Source organism: Panicum virgatum, chromosome 2K (genome assembly GCF_016808335.1).
Source record: "Panicum virgatum strain AP13 chromosome 2K, P.virgatum_v5, whole genome shotgun sequence".
NCBI classification, from domain to species: Eukaryota; Viridiplantae; Streptophyta; class Magnoliopsida; order Poales; family Poaceae; genus Panicum; species Panicum virgatum.
Window position 1 is genome coordinate 16258378 of NC_053137.1, and position 22053 is coordinate 16280430.

Below are 22053 nucleotides of genomic sequence, written 5' to 3' on the forward strand. Positions count from 1 at the left end.
TCATATTAAGTGGTAAATTGAACCAAATGATATAGTTTAGGAGTTTTCTGATGAAGATACTTGAGGGGAATAATATGGAATTTTTCCTTCTTATTATCCTAAATGGTATGCATTTAAGATCAGGTGGGTAGAGTATTAGATTGGTCATACAAGCTATGAAATTTTCAAAACCTTCATTTTCTCCAACCAAGAGTAAATTAGTGCACAATTTTTTGGTAGTAGACCGTGATTTAATATTCTCAAACAAATAGCAAATATGCTTAAAATTTTATCAACCCTTGCAAGCATGTTAACTAAAGTGTTCGCGTTACATTATGCGTAGATGGTCTTGAGGTAGTGTTATCAAATTAGTGTTATGTGATTTAAAAAAATGGTCAGATGTTTTCTCAAACAAGCATAGCTTTGGAAAGTTCTTGCCTATTGCCCTCGTTTAACCTAGTAAAAGAAATAGTAAATTTTTCCAAAATTCACTACACTTTGCAAACATTCTATTTAATATGTTATGTTTCCTATGGGAGCGAATATTATAAAATTTAATGGCGTTGAAATTTCAATAGTAGGCGACGTTTCCCGTCGAAAGCGAGACTTTTGTGGTGACTTCGTCAATCTCAAAGATTTGACGCCTCAATCTTCGAAGATGCTCGCATATGTAGAGTTTGCTTAGGTATGTTTGTAGAGATGAGTGTACGTGCATTGTGAGTGTCTGAGTTGTACTGTATAATCTTAAAATTATGTTTATGTTCCATTTTGCATGTATGGTCTTCGGTTGGTTCTCCTCTTGATTTTACTCAATTAATAAAATGGTTAGTTAAGTGATGGTCAGCATGTAGGATCGTCTGTGGATCAGCGCATAGCGAGAGACCTTTTGGGCCGTAATACGGGCCCTTTCGCTCCATGACTGCCGACGGCCTTTAAACCAGCCCAAACATGTCGTATCCACGAACGGGCCTCATAAATGTGCTGTCGGCTGTGGGCTGGCCAACATAATGCTAAAAAAAAGAGTAGCCGACATGGTACTAAAATAACCAACTATTTTTTGCATTTTTATTAAATTAAATAGAATTTCAAAAGAGATTCGGTATTCAACATAAAGCCAATTAGTTAGATTATCATCCGTGCTTAAGGAACTTCGACTGCCAATATGTCTAAGCATATGATTTTTAACTCATGTTTCCAAACTAAAAGCATTTAAAGTTTAAACATTGATAGTAAAATCTTCAAAATTTTGACCGAGATTTAGTCCAAACGTAGAGCCATCTGCGACTGTATGTAATTGTTTCTAATGAATAGAAAAATGACAGTAAAGGAGCACCCTTTGCAGACCTACTTCACCAAACATAAAATTGTCAACACTGGGCCTTAGATAGAAATCACATAACACCAAACCCACAACATGATTTTGAAAGGGCTCTTACAAAACTAAATGTTATCTGCTAGTTTCCTTTAAGCTGGTTCTTTACAGTAATAGTTATCTGCTAGTTTCCTTTAAGCTGGTTCTTTACAGTAATAGTTCTCTGCTCACCTGATGTCGAACAATTTGATTAGGATTCCAATCTTATTTTCACAGTTTCTTTAGTTGCCACTCCGTACTAAATACAATCGAAGATGTGAAAGCCTACATTTTGCATCATTGGCTCAATTTATGCTACTAGAACAACTTCAGCTCTCTTAGACTTAGCAGAGAGAAGTAGTGCAATACACAGGAAGAAAACAGACAAATGTACATCAGTAGCCCATGTCTTTGGGTGGCGGTGCATTATTCTGTGGAGGGAAAAAATCCAAATATGAAAATTCATAAATACTTCAAAGTAAGTGCGGAAAATGCCTTGTAGAGTAAAATTTGCAATGAGAAGTAATGAACCGCTGAAGCTTTACCTTGAAGAGCCAACTTTCATGTGTCAGTATGGTTCTCTTCAGAACCCGGCACTGGGATTGGCGGATCCGGCCGCCACAACTCCCATTCCACTTCCTTGCGCGCCTGTCTGCATTGTCAGTTGCCCTTCTGCAGGAGTTTCCCATTTGCCATCTTTGTCCATCTCCTGCACGAGCTCGTTGATCTTCTGAAATTGGTAGGGCCACCTTGAGTTGTATAGAAACTGGCGAAGATCAAACCTGTTATCCTCTGGTGAATAACTCTGCAAAAGCAGCACAGGGGTTAGAGCAGCAGAAGACATCTTACACCAATAAAATGTACTAGATCAATACCTCAGCATGATAAGATGGCGTCAAAACAGTCATCTTATGCCGATTTATGGCATAGTATTTGAAGAAGTGCTTCACTTTGTCAGCCACTTCAGATGGAGATAATCTCCCACACCAACTGTGGCACAGGTTCTGCAGCAGTTTCAATTAGCATTGCAACTTAGGGGCCCACTGTTCAAACATCAAACACATATGCAAAAGCAACTATGTATTATTTGAAAGTTCAACTAAAGATGGCTGCAAAATATAGATTACTACACACATTCAGTGTTTTTTTGGCAAAGCAGAAGATAACAACTAATCTATTATCTCTGGCATCTAAAGTAACCAAGTCTATAATCCAGTGCCCCCTCCATATACATTCCTTAAGTTTCACTACATGTGACTCAGCCCTAATAACTTCATTGGATCTGCTAAAGAAAGACATACTGTTTAGCTTCTTCTGCATTATAATTAACATGCTACAAACTCATAAAAAGGTTACAATAACTTTAGCAAGTTCAGCATTACTGTCTTTGTATCAGTTTAACTGTCATGTTCTCTGGTAGTTTTCATGTTAGATAACATATATCACACAGAAAAAGTTTCATATTCCCAAGGGCATAGAAATGCTTCTATTTGATTCCTCAAAAGTTTAAACAAAATTCTTAGGTTCCAAATAATTGAGCCTAAGCGTTAACTTAACATTGGTAGAAGCCTTATTTTTCGTGCTTCAAAAGCAATTTTCCATCATTTGGTACTCCTACACGTGACTGGACAGAGATGAGGAAATGGATCGTGAGAAATAATAGGGCCAAAATTGCAGACAAAAGGATTTTGCGCAACTGCTCGTGAGAAACATTAGGGCAACAGGTAGAATGGATTTTGTGCAACATAGAAGCCCCTACAACAAAAACTTAGAAGAAAACGGCTAATTAAGGTAGGCAAGTCATTATAGATGGATAAATTTATAGCTTTGTTTAAATAATAACTATGAAAAATGCTATCGCACATAATACCTGTCAATGTTCTGATAAATCCAGACAGACAGATAACGTATAAAATTTGAAGCGCACAGTGGACAAAACAATGTAATTTCGGGTTTTGACAGGGTAGTGAGGAATAAAATATTCAAGTATGTTTGAAACAAAAGAATTTTCTCCCGTTCTTGTGAAAATTAAAGTTTCCATATGCAAAACCTGTGTTCTGAACAAGACCTCAAATATTGAAATACTTACCTGAAACATTGAAACAGGACCACATCGGAAAATTTTCCTTAACCTTCCATATATTGACAACTCCTCGTATGTCATTCCCATGTCCACTTCATCCAACTGATTACATATAATTATGGTCAAATGAGAAGAGTCAAGATGGACAAAAAGGAAATTAGTCAAGTTGACACAATATACTTCTTGGCAGCTGGTTAAGACACATTTCTAAAAATGATATATGAGGATGATACAAAAACTAAACTGAAACTCATCCTGCTACAGTCTATAGGTATTACTTGCCATCAGTGAGTTTACAGGAAGAGAGCAGTACATATATTTTAATTTGTGAAATGCATTCGAATTGCCCACATAAACATGCATTACCCACAAGGGCATGGGAAATTTCAATCAGAACCTAAATAGTCGGATATTATAGGAACTGCATAAAGACAAACTAGGCCCATACAAGATGCAACATTGACACTGGAAGTTTCTGTAACTTTCTAGCAAAGACACACTCCATGTATTCGCAAAATGCAATTTACTTTATGGAATTAAAGTAGCTGATACAGACAAAAAACAACATCATGATCAAAATAACACACTCTTCCGAACAAAGAAGACCAATTAGAGCAGCTAGAATTGTCGAATCCATACAAGTGATTTCCAAGGTCAATATTCCAATTAGAACAGCTAGACTTGTCGAATCCATACATGTGATCTTCAAGGTCAATATTACCAAATTAAGTCAGTACATGCATCATTTTCCAGCTCTTTTTGCACAAAGTCAGATTCAACTGCAAACAGTGTAATATCAATTATAGCATCCATATTACCAGAGGCCTCATTCTGTTCGACCTTAGCCTCTCTGGTTCATCACAACAACAACAACAACATAGCCTTTTTTTCCCAAGCAAGTTGGGGTAGGCTAGAGATGAAACCCGAAAGAAATAAGTTCAAGGTTCAGGCACATTAATAACTAGTCTCTAAGCGCTCCTATCCAAAGCTATCTCTTTAGAGATATTCCAATCCTTAAGGTCTCTCTTAACCGACTCATCCCACGTCAATTTAGGTCTATCTCTACCCCTCTTTACATTATCGACCCGCTCAAGAACCCCATTACGCACCGGCGCCTCAAGAGGCCTTCGTTGGACATGTCCAAACCAACTCAGCCGATGCTGGGTAAGTTTCTCCTCAATTGGTGCCACCCCGACCCTATCCCGAATAACTTCGTTCCGGACTCTATCCCTCCTTGTGTGCCCGCAAAACCACCGCAACATCTGCATCTCTGCTACACTCAGTTGCTGGACATGTCGCCTTTTTGTAGGCCAACATTCAGCACCGTATAACATCGCCGGACGAATTGGTGTCCTATAGAATTTGCCTTTTAGCTTTTGTGGTACCCTCTTGTCACAAAGGATGCCAGAAGCTTGCCGCCATTTCAACCAGCCAGCTGAAATTCTATGCCCAACATCTTCATCAATGTCGCTATCCTTTTGTAGCACCGATCCTAAATACCGAAAAGTATCCTTCTGGACCATCACTTGCCCATCTAGACTAACGTCTCCCCCCTCATGCCTAGTCGCGCTGAAATCGCACATCATGTACTCGGTCTTGGTCCTACTAAGTCTGAACCCTTTCGACTCTAACGTGCGTCTCCACAGCTCTAACTTCCTATTAACCCCTGCCCTACTCTCGTCAACTAGCACCACATCATCAGCAAAGAGCATACACCAAGGGGTCTCACCTTGTATATCCCTTGTGACCTCATCCATCACTAAAACAAATAAATAAGGGCTCAATGCTGACCCCTGGTGTAGGCCTATGTTTATAGGAAAGTTAGTGGTGTTGCCATCACATGTCCGGACAAACGCCGTCGCATCCTTGTACATATCCTTAATGAGGGTAATGTACTTAGTTGGGACTTTGTTCTTCTCCAAGACCCACCACATGACATTTTTCGGTACTTTGTCATATGCCTTCTCAAGGTCAATAAAGACCATGTGCAAGTCCTTCTTCTGCTCCCTATATCTCTCCATCAATTGTCGTATTAAGAAAATCGCCTCCATGATTGACCTTCCAGGCATGAATCCAAATTGGTTTTGGGTCACACTTGTCACTCTTCTTAGGCGATGCTCGATAACCTCTCCCAAAGCTTCATCGTATGGCTCATCAGCTTAATCCCACGGTAGTTAGTGCAACTTTGAACATCGCCCTTGTTTTTGAAGATAGGTACTAATATACTTCTCCTCCATTCTTCCGGCATCTTGTTTGACCGAAAAATGAGATTAAAAAGCTTAGTTAACCATATTATTGCTCTATCTCCTAGGCATCTCCACACCTCAATGGGATACCATCAGGGCCCATCGCTTTACCTCCATTCATCCTCTTCAAAGCCTCCCCGATCTCTACCTCCTGAATTCTCCTAACAAAACGTCTGTTGGTATCGTCAAAAGAGTCATCTAACTCAAGGGTAGGGTCCTCACTCTCCCCATTAAACAACTTGTCGAAGTACTCTCTCCATCTATCCATGATCTCCTCATCCTTCACTACCAGTCGATCTGTCCCATCCTTAATGCATTTGATTTGGTTGATGTCCCTTGTCTTCCGCTCGCGGATCATAGCCATCCTATAAATGTCATTCTCCCCTTCTTTCGTGCCTAGCCGCTGATACATGTCATCATACGCCTTACCCTTTGCTACACTCACAGCTCGCTTTGCAACCCTCTTCGCTAATTTATAGCCCTCGATGTTGGCTGCACTTTTGTCAAGGTGGAGGCGCTTGAAACACTCCTTCTTCTCCTTAATAGCACTTTGCACCTCGTCATTCCACCACCAGGTGTCTTTCCCCTCTTGTTTGCCTCCCCTACTCACGCCAAACACCTCTGAGGCCACCTTCCGAACACATGTTGCTATCTTTAGCCACATGTCATCTGCGTCTTCTCCTTCTTCCCAAGGCCCCTCACCTAGCATCCTTTCCTTAAACGCTTGTGCCGCTTCCCCTCTAAGCTTCCGTCACTTTGTTCTCGCAATCTTGACACGTTTGTCCCGGTGGACACGTACCCGAAGACGAAAGTCCGCCACCACAAGCTTGTGTTGAGGGACAACACACTCCTTAGGTATCACCTTACAATCTAAGCAATCACGTCTATCTTTCCTCCTAGCAAGGATAAAGTCGATCTGCCTCGAGTGTTGTCCACTACGAAACGTCACAAGATGGGATTCCCTCTTCTTAAACACGGTATTCGCTATCAACAAGTCGTAGGATAACGCGAAGTTCAACACATCCTCCCCCTCTTGACTCCTGCTACCATACCCAAAACCCCCGTGCACTCGCTCGAACCCTACATTAGTCGCACCCACATGGCCGTTGAGATCTCCTCCTATGAAGAGTCTCTCGCTGGTAGGCACGGTACTAACCATGCTATCTAAATCTTTCCAGAACTGCATCTTGGTGCTCTCACTAAGGCATACTTGAGGGGCATAGGCATTGATCACATTCAAAATCGAATCTCCAACTAGATAGTCCGGTCGCCTTGCCTTCTAACCTCTACGACTCCATCCTTAACGCTCCTATCAATCAAGATGCCTACACCATTTCTACCCGGAGTTGCTCCCGTGTACCAAAGCTTGAAGCCAGTATCCTCAATCTCCTTCACATAGAATATTTACACGCCTCCTAATTGCTGCATCAACTAGCTCTCGCAACTTACCCGTTAGGGACCCTACGTTCCAACTACCTATACGAATCCTAGTTGGCTCGGCTAGCTTCCTTACCCTTCGCACCCGTCGAGGGAAGTGCGAAGACCCTTGCTCATTTTTCACTACACCCGGGCGTAGATGTAGCGCGCCATTCAGGTGACGACCCGACCCTTACTCACTTATCATCGTACCCAGGTCACGATACGACGCGCCCTTGGGGGGATGGCGACCTAGCCCTTGCCCATTTATCACCACACCTGGGTTCCGATGTAGCGCGTCGCTAAGAGGGTTACGCCCCAACGAGTTTCTTTTGGGTTTCAAATCCATTAGAGTGGCTATTTTTTATGCTGGTTTGCCAAAACCTAACGCAACCCTCCTTTACTCGGGCTTGGGACCGGCTATGCTGAGACGACTCAGGAGAGAGAGTCTTCCAGTCAGCATAGGCGGAGTTAGCCTCTCTGGTTCATCATTGAGAATAAATTGGGTGAACTTAAGTTTTCTACCATTGTGTGTGAACAAGTGAGCACTAGCTCTACCATGGTGCAAGCCTTAAGTTTAAAAAAAATCACACTTTTGCACTACAGAATTAAGCAGATATATCAAATATGGCTTCTGATGGTTTCTATATAAATGTTGTAGATCAAGTTTATATGAATTATATTTACCTGACTGTAGTTTGCACGTATTGGCTCAAGCTCTGCAGTAGGTGGTGCAGATTCAACTTCAGCCAATGATGAATACTTGAGATGAATTGCTGCCCATCGTAAGAAAGCCCTCAGGTCTTGTTTACTAACACTTCCGATGGGGTTTATATCAGCCGAACTGCAGTCATACTTAGTAAAGGAAGAACAGTCATATTATAATTTCCCCACACCAACAAATAAGACATCCCAGTCATAGAATTCATAAAGAGAACGCCTAATCTGTTGGGTCTCTATGCAGCATTACATCTAAGTTGCATAATGTACATAAGCTTACCTTTGTCAAATAACCACGTAACCCTTCATCAACATTTGAGCTTCCCAGAACAAGATAGAACCCAGATTTGTTGTGGACCCATGGCATAAGAGAAGCCATCATAAAGGCTAGAACCATCCTGATTCGTGCTTGAATATTTTGCAACCCCAAATTCTCGATATTTGATCCCCCATCAACCTGAAGCAAACAGATATGGTTTGAGCCAGAAAAATGGACTTTTCTTGAAATTGGAAATCATACGGACCTTTTGGTCTGATATTTTTAATATTCAAGGTTAGAACGGATGCCAAACAGCTGGACAATATAATCCATTATTATTGCAGCTGAGAACTTTTGGCCACAATTTACCGAAACCCCTTGTAGTGATACCATTCTACAAACTCTAAGGCCTATTAGAGCTTGGCAACTCAAGGGAATAGATTAAATATGAGTGCTAAGGGATGTTATATAGAATAAAAAAGTGTAATGATCCTTAGATGGGTGGGGGGGGGGGAAAGCAACCGAAGCCTAACTAATTGTTGAAGCTTGCACGACATACCCATTAAGGGATACTAAGCAAAAGATTCAGTTCATCTTTGTAAGGCATAAACTAAAATACTATGAAAATGTGAATAAACATCAAGCCAGAAATATATGTTCCCAAGCTGCAGTACAATTAATTAGTAAATTAAAGTCACACTGAACAAATACCTTGTAGCGTGGTCGTTTACCAGTCAATGTTTCAAACAAGGAAAGAAAGGCAGATACAATACTGTCGATGGGTACGTTCAAGTGGAATGAACCAATCTCATCAGCTAGCCTTTTGGCACGTGACCTGGTATCTTCAGAACTGTACAGAACACAGCAGTGTGAATAAAGCAAACTAACAATTTACAGCTTCAACAAGCAAAGTTTCTACATTATCATGGATAAGCAAGAATGTAATTAAAGACCAATGAATAATAGCAGGTATCTCATGTTTAATGATTTGAATTCATTTACTTCAAAATCACCACAAAATTACCATCTAAAACAATCATAAGTTCAGTTCTGTTAGCAATTAGAAATGAAAACGCTTCCATCAGAACAGAAGGAAAAATTTATAAACTTCAACTACTGCCAAGCATGTGCCACATACAATTTTTTAAAATGAAAAAAATGTTCCTGTGTGCTTAAATTAAATTAAGAAAGGAAACATATGCAGAGTTCGAAATAAAACGGAAGGGACTATAACTATCTAGACATGATCTAGTACAAGGATGGAAGCTTTCATTTATTTTGTACAATGACTTCATCTTTGAAGTTTCTCTTTTTGCAAATATATGTTGATTTCTCTGCTGCCAATTGCCCTTGCAGTTATGGAGAATATGCCTAACTTTTGGACTTTGGTGTTGATTCATAAACAAGGTTATATAACGAACACATTCCCTCAGATTAAATACCATGCTGTTCAAAAAAATTATAATATGTCTAAGAGCACATACAGTAGAAATAAGCATTATTGTAACATAACTACTCACAAAAGCATAATTTGATGCACATTAAAAGGTTAGGGCATACATTAGAACGAGGTCATTGGAAATAAGCATTAACTACTCGTAAAAGCATAATTTGCTGCACATCAAAAGGTTAGGGCATACATTAGAACGAGGTCATTAGAGAAAAAATTACCTGTTTTCGGTTCCCATGTAAACAGTGTAAAATAGACGTTTAGCAAGTTCTCTGCTGTCTGTGGGAACCTCCCCATCTTTATACTGCCCAATTCTCAAAGCATCTGCCTTAACTTGCTCGTCTCCTTTCTCTATATCTGTATGTAGTTGATATGATTATTATTTATTAATTCTTTTGAAAAGATTTGATCGTTAATGATGAAATAGTTACCATAATGAATCACATAAGGAATACTCTAAATAAGGTGTATACCAAAGTAACTTGACAAAACACAAAGGGTTCACAAGAAAAACTGTAGATGTAACAACATAATGTGAACTGCAGGTGAAGAGAATGTATCACAGTTTAATATGCGAGTTAGGCCAACCGCATGCATCAGGATACACAAGGCTATTAACCACAGAGTAACGATTCCATATGCTCCACAGTTTTGTCTAATGTTGCTGTCAGTGGGCTTTCTGTCTGATAAGGCATTAGCAGAAAGTTCACATCTCCAACAACAACTTATTAGTTACCAATTAAAAAAGAACCAAGACAGGTACACATAGGGCTTGGCACATTTACTTTACTTACTATATAGTTACTAGATAATCCCTTCTCAAGGTGGTAGAAGTAACCAAACTATACAATTTGACCAGTAAGTAGCAATCGATTAATCAAGAGGAACTTTTTTCCCCTCAAATACGCAAGAGAGCTGTGTATCACTTCATTAATGTAGAAAAAAAGAATTAACCAAAGAGGATGTCAGAGAAATCTTGTGTCCAGGTGTGTGTGTCGATCAGATTGTTCAGACCTGGTCAGTTTCAGGTAGTCAGTTAGCTTGTTATAGTCCTAGTCTTTAGCATGTGTTTCAGTTGGTTAGTTGCATGCCCAGTCAGCTGGCAGCGCCTGGTCTTTATGATCCATTAAGGCCATGATCTAAAGGCCACTTCAGACATTAGTTTGTTATTAGCTTTGCTATAATTGCAGCTTCATCGCAGCACAAACACTAGTGTTCATCGAGTGTTCAGAGCACTTATAACAGAGGAACTAGCACACAAGAAACTCTGCACCAATGACTCTAATCAATGAGACATTTGACAACTAGTCCAGTAGGAAGGGATCAAATTTGACCAATTCACAAACTGATGTTATAGCAGCTCAAGTGCTGATGTATTGATTCACTATACTTTCATTTGACCATCATTTACAGTTTGTATGACATTTGAGATGTATTAATTTTGATGTCAGAAGATCTAGTTTGCTCTAATTTCCTATGCCATGATATGAACCATAGTCTTACTTCAATGGCATCGCACAACACAAATGTCTGCAGATTCATAGTCAGGTGGCTTTCTCATCCCTAAATGTTACCCCATGCATCTATATTTCATAGACATTTCAAAGAACCTTCTGCTAAAATGGCGGAAAAAAAAGGAAGATGACAAGTAGATCTGACCTTTTATGACAAGCTGGCACATGCACCCGACTATTGCTGCAACAGATGAACTATCTGCACCACCAGAAAGTGGAAGCAAAAATCCTGAAGCTTGACTCCTCCTTAAATAATCCCATAACCAACAACTAGGTCCAAAAGCAATCTCCTCTTCGGGACAGTGATATAGAACCTGCAATATGAAAGGTGGAAGCGATAGAAAAAGGTTATTCCTAATACCCTTCAGCACAGTATTCACAATGATTCACCACTGTACCGTAATGGGCCCAGACTCCAGAGAGATACAAGGGAGAATTTAATCTATGAGCACTTAATAAAACGAAAATGAGAGGATAACAATGATTTATGTAATGTTTTCTCAGCCTAAAGCAGAGATGTTCAAACAGATTGTTGATGATAGCTACAATATTTGCAGGAAGGAACTTTAAAAGATAAACCCAAGATGCTCTGCAGTACATATTTTGTTCTGCAATACACCAAAAAATAACCATGGGTTGTGAAATTCCAAACCCAAGCATGGCTAAGCATTAAGGACATCAATAAAATAGGCTCCAAGCACTGACACATATCTTATTCCAATTCAAGATTAACCATTTGGGGTGTAAAGTGAAATTCTTCTAAAATGCATTAACTGTTATATACTATGCATGGTTAACTATGGATGAGTTAGCACGCATCGCCTATCAAAGCTTAATCATCATACACTACACAACCAGGTGAATGATCTATTATTGCTCAGTCCCATTAATTAACACTGTAGACAGGAAGAATGTTCGAGTCCCTTTCAGAGAAGGTAAAAAAAAAGAGTACATCAAATAGTATTCCATATCGAAGTATCACAGATAAAATCTCAAATATTGGAATGACAACTAACCTGAACTGGACTAGTTGGAACCATTCCATTCCGAAATGATTGGCAAAGCTTATATGGTACCTTCACAAAAGGTACATTTGTTCTGTGGCTTGCTTGCTCTCTGAAACTAGAAACAGATGCTCGATAACTTGATACCTGGATGCATGAAAGAACGATTAGCTGTGCCAGAATACAATTCATGCATTAATGCTGCAGCAAAATAACTAGCAATTTACAGCTCAAAGCTTAAAACTTCAGAAATATAGTAAGAAGGAATCAAAACAGACTTTGGAGAGTGTAAATAGGCAAACAGTCAATAAGTAAGAAGTCTCTAACTAGATGTGAAGAATAAGTAAAATTAGGGAATGGATATACCAGGTTACCAGATGAACTAAATATTGCGCCCATAATTTTTTTTTCTCTAACACGCAGGAGAGCTGTGTATCTTTGTATTAAGGAGAAATATTGCGCCCATAATAATGTCATAAATTTTTAACAAATGTTCTTTGCAGACAGGTCAAAAGAAAGGAAAGGTGTTTCAGAATTCAGATGTGGATATAGAAAATTTGGGGAGACTTCTAGGGTCTAGCTGAATGTATAGTTTTTGCCTCAATCCACCTTACCAATTTTTGGTAGTGTCCAAAGAATTTGGCACTTGCTTGAATTGTTGTCAAAAAAAAATTTAACACCCCTGCCCCTAGGTTACAATAAGAATTATTTATCAATCCTGGGCTACTGGCAACTTCACCAGCACTGTTGACAACATTTTTTTGGATAGCCAACAATTTTCATCAAGGTTGGTTAACCAATGTATAACTAAAGGCAGAGAAAAAAGGAATAGGAAACATTTACAGGATTATGCAAACACAAGAATCACCTAAAGGATTTAGAACTTACAGCATCAAGATCCACCAAAGCATCCATCACTTCTACATCCTTTAATGAGAATTGGGATCCCTGGGCTACCAAATCACCATTTACCGCAATGCAGCAACAACCATCTAGTGGCGAACGTTAGAACAAACTGTCAATTTCCCTGAATAATGATTAACATAACATACTATTGCAAGAAGAAAGGGCAAATCCAGAATGTCATTAGGAATTCTTAAAATGGGAAACAGTATACATATTTAATGAATCTTCTGTGTAAACAGCTCTATAAGAAGCCACTTCAGTTAAAAAAACAATTAAATTCCAGTGCCCATTAAATATGATCACAAATAAACATCAGTTACCCCAGCCATCTGCATCTATGAGCTGTAGAAAAGCACAGGAGTTATTTGTAGACATAACACTTTCAAAAATTCCATTCAAAATATCACACCCCTCTGACGGTCTACCCGAAACCACCAGGTCCAAACTGCAATGCAATGTATCCTCCATATAGTCTGTACTACAACCTCCAACAAATTAAAGGGAGCGAAAGGCATTCCGCTTGTTTTTGCATGCACAGTGGATAATATCATTTATGTAGTAAGCAGCCATTTTTTGTCAAGTAAAAAAAAATAAAAAGACACATGAATGACACATGGGAATAACAACAAATTGATTGACAGGTTTTAGCACTCAAGATGAGGAAAGGGAATCACATCATAAATCAGGTAATAAAAAATGCATTTACAAGAATCCAAACAAGAGCCATTTTTAAGTACCATAATAAAGGCGGCCACCATCACATCCCTGCTGATTAGCATACATGTAAACACCGCCACATGTTTGGGTTGCATTCCTTATGGAATCAATCCGAAGATTGAGCTTCCTCAGCTGATGGTGGCTTCCACTCGCATTCATGAAAACCTCAACACCATTCAATGCTAAGTCAATCCGAGGAGCATTTGCAGTAAAGAGCTCTTCACAGGTTTCAGCAGCCAAAGATCTGGACAATTAAAACAAAATGTGAAATAGATCAAATATATAAATTATCACAGACTATAAAAATTCACTAGTTTATGAAGCACATAGAAAGTGAGAATTTCTGATTTCCTTCCAATACCTAAATCAATTTGAAAAATGTTTCATGGGGATCTTTGACACCATGTACAGCACAAAATAGACTTTTACACCCATGGAAACAAAGGTCTTCTCTAGCATGTTTCACTAGAAAAGTAGGAAGCTGAATTTATATCCAAAAAATAGAAATCAAGCAGGAAGCTGCATTTGTACTTACACATCTAAAAACCGCATGTAACCATAACCAAAAGGTACAGTATCCTGGGATATAGCCTCTGAGACTTCAATTGGGAGTTGAAACTCAACAATCTCATCTTTAAATGTCCAAGCAGAAAACCACCGAAATTCCCGATAATTTCCATCATTTGCAAGGGACATCTTTGGTCGAATCATGATTATCTTGCGATTTAGGCAGAAGACTTGGCAATTATACCGTACGCTATTAAAAATAACTGGCATTCCTATGCTGCATAAGATGTTGTCTGTATAGTCCCCAGTTAAAATGTCCTTTAAGCACTCCCATCTGCAGATTGAGACACTATAGTTAACAGAAAAAAAATGCATATAACATCAAATGGAACATAAATACATGGGTACTAAAACTCGATGCAGCAGTAACATAGTTTGTTCAAAATAAGCACTGCGTATTCATCACTATTATCAAGCTAAATGGAATTGTTTAAAGTCCTTGAATTCAGAAAAATACATCTTAAATAGCATGGGCCATTTGGTTGCCCTGCCATGTATTCGGTTTCTGACATACTCCCTCTGTTCCAAATTATAGGTTGTTTTGGGTTTTCTAGAAAAGACAAAAACGACCTATAATTTGGAAAAGAGGAACTATCAAATTATGTACATGTTCTTTGCCTAGCGGCTAGGGCACAGAAACAATTTTCCTAGACAAGACCGATAATAAATAAATTAATGTTTTCAACTTTTTGACAACAAAGCTGATTCTACCAAAGTGAACTGGAAGTAAGTGATTCTATCAGAGTGCACTAGAAGTAGCTGATCCTACCAAAGTGCAAGTATCAGAGTCCTCAAAAAAGAACTCGGTAGAACGAATTTCATGTGATTCACTGGGGCGAGAGGCCGAGACAGGAGGCAGGCGGCGATGACGTACGCGTGCGCAGTGGTGTCCTGCTCGAGGAAGTGGTCCTCGCAGCCGTAGCCGGTGAGCTCGAGCTCGGGGCCGACGCGGACGGCGGCGCCGGCGGCCTTGGCGCGGGCGATGGACTCCTTGACGTTGCGGAGGTTGGTGTCGAAGTCCATCGCCCACTGGTTGAGGTTGCACGTGGCGACCCGCAGCAGCCTCATCTTGCCCGCCGCCCGCCCGCCCTCCCTCCTCCTCCTCCCAAATCGAGGCCGGGACGCGCCGGGCGTGCACGAATCTTCTGCGGTGAACGCGAGGTTCGCCGGCTCCGAGCGCGCAGGGAGAAGATCGAAAGCGGCGGCGGCGAAGGGCGGCGTAATGTTTTTTTTTTTTTGCGTCTGTGGTGGGGCCCGGTGAGGCAAGCAAAGCGAAGGCACGGGAGGGAAAAATCTCTTTATTCCACAGTCCACCTAAGACAGAATAATTTCTTATGAGTTAAGGCCGTGTTTAGTTCCCACCCCATAAATCCCGTAAACACAAAAAACATCACATTTAATGTTTCGACACATGCATGGAGTACTAAATGAAGTCTATTTATAATTTTTTTTTGCATGGATGGGCTATAAATCGCGAGACGAATCTAATGAACCTACTTAATCCATGATTTGCAACAGTGATGCTACGGTAACCATTCGCTAATTATTGATTAATCATGGATTAATTAGCATTATTAGATTCGTCTCGCGATTTACAACCCATCTGTGCAAAAAAAATTTATAAATAGACTTCATTTAGTACTTCAAATTAGTAAGATTCCATCGCAAAAATTTTTTGCGTTCGAACTAAACACGGCCTAAATAGACAAGAGGCCCTCAAACTTCTCCGAGATGTCACTTAGATTCTCAAACTTGTAAAAACGAATTTTGACACCCTAAACTTATTAAGTTATGCCACTTAGATTTATACCCTTTGATGTGGCGCCACATGACATAAATATATACTACAAAACCCTCCAAATTTATAATCTTCTACCTTCGCATTATCCATATTTGAGGAAGAGAGAGGAGGCAATGCCGCCTCCCCCCTATTCCCTTTCCCGCTTCAGGCCACTACCACCGCCGTGACCGCCAGGCCGCCACGCCGCCGCGAGTGGGGAGGCCACCATCTCGGCCCTCGTTCCTGGGTCCCGTGCGGCTGCGCCACTGGTAGGTGTGGCGGCGGCTAGGTAGGCGTGCCGAGGCAGCTGCTGGTGGCACCGCTGCCGCACCGCTGGAGAGTGGTAGCACCGACAGTTGGTGCAGCGGCGGTCCATGAGCGGTGGACCGCTCTGCCGGGGCGGCGATGCGACAGCAGGGTAGGCGAGTGGCCGCCCGCGATGGGAGTAGGATGCATAGCCAACAGATTGAGAGAGAGGTGAAAGAGACGAGATGGATGTAGATATAAAAAATGATAAAAGTCAAGATTTTTTTGTATATATTCATGCCAATCAAAGGGTACGGATCTAAGTGACACAATTAACAAGTTCAGGGTGCTAGATTTCGATTTCGCGAATTCCTCGACTTAATTGGTATCTTGGGACAAATTTGAGGGCCTCTAGTGTATTGAACTCATAGATTATTTAGTCTGAGAACTGAAGGGCACCACATTACGGCACAGCAGTGTGGGAGGTGGAAGATTGGACAAGAGGGCTAGTGCAGCCGCCGCAGGGAGATTCTAAGATCATCGAGTGGTGGCAAAAAGAGTCAGCACATCTATCAAAGTACACGAGAAGAACAAATGCTGCACTAATGATGTGCAACGCATGGAAAATCTAGAAAGAAAGGAACAAGCGGATCTTCGAGAACAAACAAGGAGCGCCAGGTGCCAGAGCTAAACTAGTTAATGATTACCTCTCTGTCGGCATTGCGTATTGCTGACATGTAGATTAACATGTGTGCCGTAAATATTTTTTTCGACGAATTAAATTGTCATAATAGACATGCCACATTATGTCCTAATAATCGCCACATCAGATGAGGTAAAATTTTCAAAATTAATTAGATCTATGCCATTATAATTTTCAAAGTTCTCTGAGGTGCCTCTACAATTCATCTGTTCTGATACATGCCATTATTACTCAGACGTGTCGTGGGTCTCGACAGCGGCAGTGGCTCTCTCGGCCGTGCGGTCACCTACTGCACCGCCACGGGGATGGTGGCCGATTGTGGTGGGATTCCTCCCCGTGGCATCACGTTCCTAGTGAACCCGTTGCTCGTCACCCAACGACGAGGTCCTCTGCGTATGATCGAAGATCTACGCATGATTACTGCACGGGACTACTACGCGAGTTCAAAATGTCTGTCTTTAAGCTAGCTGATGATGTAAACCATTTCAAATCTACTGAGCGTGATGATGTTCCGACGGCAAACCGCCCATTCCACATCTTTTTTGTTGATTCTATCTAGGTGCAACCTGTGCAACTTGGCTATTTTAGTGTGTTAGTTTCCTCGCCAAAAAAAATATAACAAATGAGTTATCATAGTTATTTGAACAGTACCTTAGATTTTTATTTGTTTTAGTCATTTGAATTTATTCTTTTTCTGCATTTCTCCATTGCACTCTCTACATCAAGACTTCTGTTTTCTATGTGATTTGTAATAATGTTGTTTTTCATGCAACATGTCATTGTTATATTCAGGGCAACTTGGCCTCTTGCTGTCCACCAGCTTTCCCAAGAATTTATGGATCTAAATTCAATGAAGGTTATTATTTTTCTTTGTCTACGTTTTGCTTTCGTTGAAGATTAGGGTGGTCCTGATACTCACTAAGCTAATGACCTACACTATGATACACCAACTCACCCTAGAGTTAGTCAGCCTCTTTTATTTCTAGTTAATTAGTGTATTGAGTTCTTCTCATGATAGGGTTGTCTTTTCACTTCCGGCTGGTAGAACCTGCCAACAAATAAAGCCGACTTCTGGTTGATAGAGACTATGACACTTAGCCGTAGACATTCACTTGTGAATGTTCAAGGCCGGATAATCTCCTTAATCTAAAAATAGTCTATGAGACTTCAATAGGGAGTTGAAACTCAACGATCTCATCTTTAAATGTCCAACCAGAAAACCACCGAAATTCCCGATAATTTCCATCATTTGCAAGGGACATCTTTGGACGAATCATGATTATCTTGCGATTTAGGCAGAAGACTTGGCAATTATACTGTACGCTATTGAAAATAACTGGTATTCCTATGCTGCATAAGATGTTGTCTGTACAGTCCCCATTTAAAATGTCCTTTAAACACTCCCATCTGCAGATTGAGACACTATAGTTAACAGAAAAAAATTGCATATAACATCAAATGGAACATAAATACACGGGCACTAGAACTCAATACAGAAGTAATATAGTGTGTTCAAAATAAGCACGGCATATTCATCACTTTTATCAAGATAAATGGAATTGTTTAAAGCCCTCGAATTCAGAAAAATACATCTTAAATAGCATGGGCCATTTGGTTGTCCTGCCATATATTCGGTTTCTGGCATACTCTCTCTGTTCCAAATTATACAACCTATAATTTGGAAAAGAGGAACTACAAGTCAAGTACTACATGTTCTTTGCCTAGCACACACAAACAATTTTCCTAAACAAGACCGATCATAAATAAATTAATGTTTCCTGCAACTTTTTTACAACAAAGATGATTCTACTTAAGTGAACTGGAAGCTAGGTGATTCTATCAGAGTGCATTAGAAGTAGCTGTGATTCAAGGGGGGCGGTGAAGACGTACGTGTGCGCGGTGGTGTCCTGCTCGAGGAAGTGGTCCTCGCAGCCGTAGCCGGTGAGCGCGGGCGATGGACTCCTTGACGTTGCGGAGGCTGGTGTCAAAGTCCATCGTCCACTGGTTGAGGTTGCACGTGGCGACCCACAGCAGCCTCATCTAGCCCGCCCCCCAAGAGTTATGACTCTCGTCGGCTGGTTTTTTATTCCACTCGGGCCATTGGAGTGGAGGGCCGGGAGTAATGGATGAAAACTTCTCGACTGGTTCTCGACATAGAACCACTTGGGTTTCCATTCGATTACTTTATTACTAAGGTCATAAGGGATATATACTCTATCATTCCTTTGCCTAAGTTGGAGACCCGCGCCTCCTACTACATCTAAGACGAATCTATTGGGCTGCGGTTTCAAATGAAAAAGAAAGCGAAAGAGTTCGAAATGGGGCTCGATGCCCAGAAAAGCTTCGCATAAATGCACGAAGATGGAAATATGGACAAATGAATTTTGGGTCAGATGATGCAACTGGATCCTGTAGTAGCGCAGGAGTCCAGAAAAGAAAGAAGAGCAAGGAAACCCCAATCCTCGTTCCAAGTATGAGGTGAAAGCAACGATTTTCCCCGTATTTTCATATGGATGATCTGAACCCAAGGCAGAACGCCATTGGATAACAGATTTTGGAACCAAAAGACCCTGCGACACCAGAGAATCTAAGTCAGATTGAGAACACTTACTTGTGTTCCAACCCTCATCATGGGTTGGCTCTGCAGCCACACCCTTCCCCTTGGTCGCTTTCTTGGGGGCCATCCGGAAATCTACGGATCGTTTCACGCGCATATACTGACGGAAACCCTAGGGCGAAAGTGGGGAGCAAATGAAGAAAGAACTTTGGATCTAGGAGTTCGGGAGCAGAAAGATAGATCTAAAGCAGTAAAAACAAGTGGCGGCCGGTGGGGTAAAACCTAAGTTACTGCTTCATTTTATAATGGCAGTGACAACATGGTAAAAACACCCAACAGGCTAACAATCCGTTGCAAATTGCGGAAATAAGGGGATTTAAAAGAGACATTCCTTTTTCTGAGATTACATTCTGGAAAGGAAAACACTCACATCCCTAGTCGACTACTCGACATCCTTTTCCTTAACTGGGATTACATTCCAAAACAATAATAAGTACTCGACACAGTACAACTACTCGACATTACAACTTGAGTACTTTTTACATAACTTTACAAAACGACTCAGGTCTGCACGCACACTTCTTGGCTTCCTAAGAAACATGCTGCAGCTAGATCGGCCCGAGGCCGTGTCAAAGTACAAACTTATTATTCCCATTTCGGGAATAAAGATATTCGTATTCAGGGAGTTAAGCTACAAGAGTATGGAGGCAGATTTTACCCGAAAAAGAGGTCTTTTCGGATTCCGGATCTGATGAATCCTGCAAATAATCTGAAGGATAAAATCTGATGCCACGACTAAAATCCTTAATTCCAAATCTACGCTCGGGGGCTACTCGCAGCAAAAGGGATTTTGATTTAAGGCTCGGGGGCTGCTGGATACAGGCATCAGAGATTTATTTTTCAATTTTTTTGGAAAATAGACTGAAGTGACCCCAGCCTGATTCTGCGATTCAACCTAAGGCTCGGGGGCTACTCTATATGGAGCGCGAGTACTTCGCGCACCATATATGATCAAGATTTCAGGGCTTGAGCACCTCACAGCCTCGGAGCAAACGGAAGTACTTGAAGGATTACTCGACGTATCTGAAGGAAGGACCAGAAGCAATCAGAAGGATGTTCTGACTACTTGAAGTACTCGATGACGCCCAGCCAAGTACTCGACGTCTGCAGGACTCGGCTACGAAGAGCTCGGGGGCTTGCCAGACCCGGGACAGCGGGACTGCTTATAGACATAGAATGTTCTAGAGTAAGGGATAGCTCATGGATGTACCTTACCTCTTTTGTAACTACCCGAATAGGCATAGAACTAGCTGCAGTACAAAGAAAACTACCCGATTGTGTTATAGTAGGACTCCAATAGTACTCGGCTAGGACTTTCCATGTAACACTGTCCTCCCGGATATATAAGGGCGGGCAGGGACCCCCTCCAAACAATCATCAACACCTAAGGCAATACAAACCACACATGACGTAGGGTATTAAGCAAACTAGCGGCCCGAACCTGTCTAAATCTTTGTGTTCCTTGTACCATCGAGTTCTAGAGCAGTCGATCCCTACCTACAAATCCTACTGCTAAGGGTATCCCTGAGTAGGCTTGGCGGTAAACACCGACACCCACCCTCCCTCCTCCTCCTTCTCCCAAATCGAGGCTGCCGGCCCGTGGGCGTGGTCGAATCTCATGCGGTGCCCGCGAGGTTCGCCGGTTCGGAGCGCACGGGTGAAGATTCTGAGATCAAAAGCGGCGGCAGCGAAGGGTGTTGGGCTGTGGCTGCGAAAAAAATGTCATGTTGTATGCTGTGGACGTGGAAAAAGCTGCGATGTGGACTCTAAGCTGCTGTGGGCTGTGGTTTTGGTATAAAATGTCTGTAATGCCCATGAAAGCTCCAGTTGTCGCTCGCTATCGAGAGAGGATGAGAGGACGAGTCCCTCGGGTGGAAGAGAGCGAGAAGAAAATGAACTGGTACGCACATAAGCGATAAAATGAACTGGTGGGTTATTTTATTGAAAGGTTCACCTTCACAGCTATAAAAAGCACCCAACACCGGCTCTGCAAAATAAACTGAGGGGAAGCTGCTTTTGTGAAACCACCTCTTTGAAAGCCCACTCCTTTGTTTGACTTTTGACTTTTTCAAAAAGCCACCGCACATTCACAGCCGAACCAAATAGAGCCGAAGAATGTTTAGCTTTTCCTTTTGCGACTGTGTGGTGGCCCAATGGAAATTCTACCACAACCCAGGTAGTGGTGGCCCAATGGAATTTCTACCACAACTCAGGTAGTCCAGCCCAGATACAATTTTCTTAGCCGCCATGAAACTTGCTAGTATATATACATCTATTAACCCAGTTCCAATCCTAGCACCCCCTCCCCCGCCGCTAACCTGCTGCAAACCCTAGCTCCCCCTCCGCGGCATGCCATCGGTCGCGGGCATGTCTCTGGCCACAGCAGCAGAATGCATGCAGTGGCACATCGCGCTCAGTTACTTCCTCTCCAGCCCTACAGGCACCGGCATCCTCTCGAGTATTGTGGTCGTCGGCTTCTTCATGAACCCTGCGGG

At 41.4% G+C, this 22053-nt stretch overlaps 1 protein-coding gene across 2 annotated transcripts; it reads right to left on the reverse strand.

Moving 5' to 3' along the window:
- Positions 1 to 1366: 1366 nt before the first annotated feature.
- On the reverse strand, positions 1367 to 15464 carry LOC120669080 (glutamine-dependent NAD(+) synthetase-like). 2 transcript variants are annotated; one of them, XM_039948903.1, is made up of 14 exons: positions 15087 to 15459; positions 14181 to 14486; positions 13666 to 13889; positions 12911 to 13014; positions 12035 to 12169; positions 11164 to 11332; positions 9726 to 9861; positions 8766 to 8904; positions 8076 to 8252; positions 7763 to 7930; positions 3420 to 3515; positions 2206 to 2334; positions 1876 to 2135; positions 1367 to 1761 (listed from the first exon to the last, which is right to left on the reverse strand). In XM_039948903.1, the coding sequence occupies exons 1-13, from the start codon at positions 15278 to 15280 to the stop codon at positions 1914 to 1916; spliced, it is 2199 nt and encodes a 732-aa protein (XP_039804837.1). In that variant the 5' UTR covers positions 15281 to 15459; the 3' UTR covers positions 1367 to 1761; positions 1876 to 1913. The 2 variants fall into 2 exon arrangements, with proteins under 2 accessions (XP_039804837.1, XP_039804843.1); XM_039948909.1 differs by lacking the exons at positions 1367 to 1761; positions 1876 to 2135 and having other exon boundaries at positions 2238 to 2373; positions 15087 to 15464.
- Positions 15465 to 22053: the final 6589 nt, after the last annotated feature.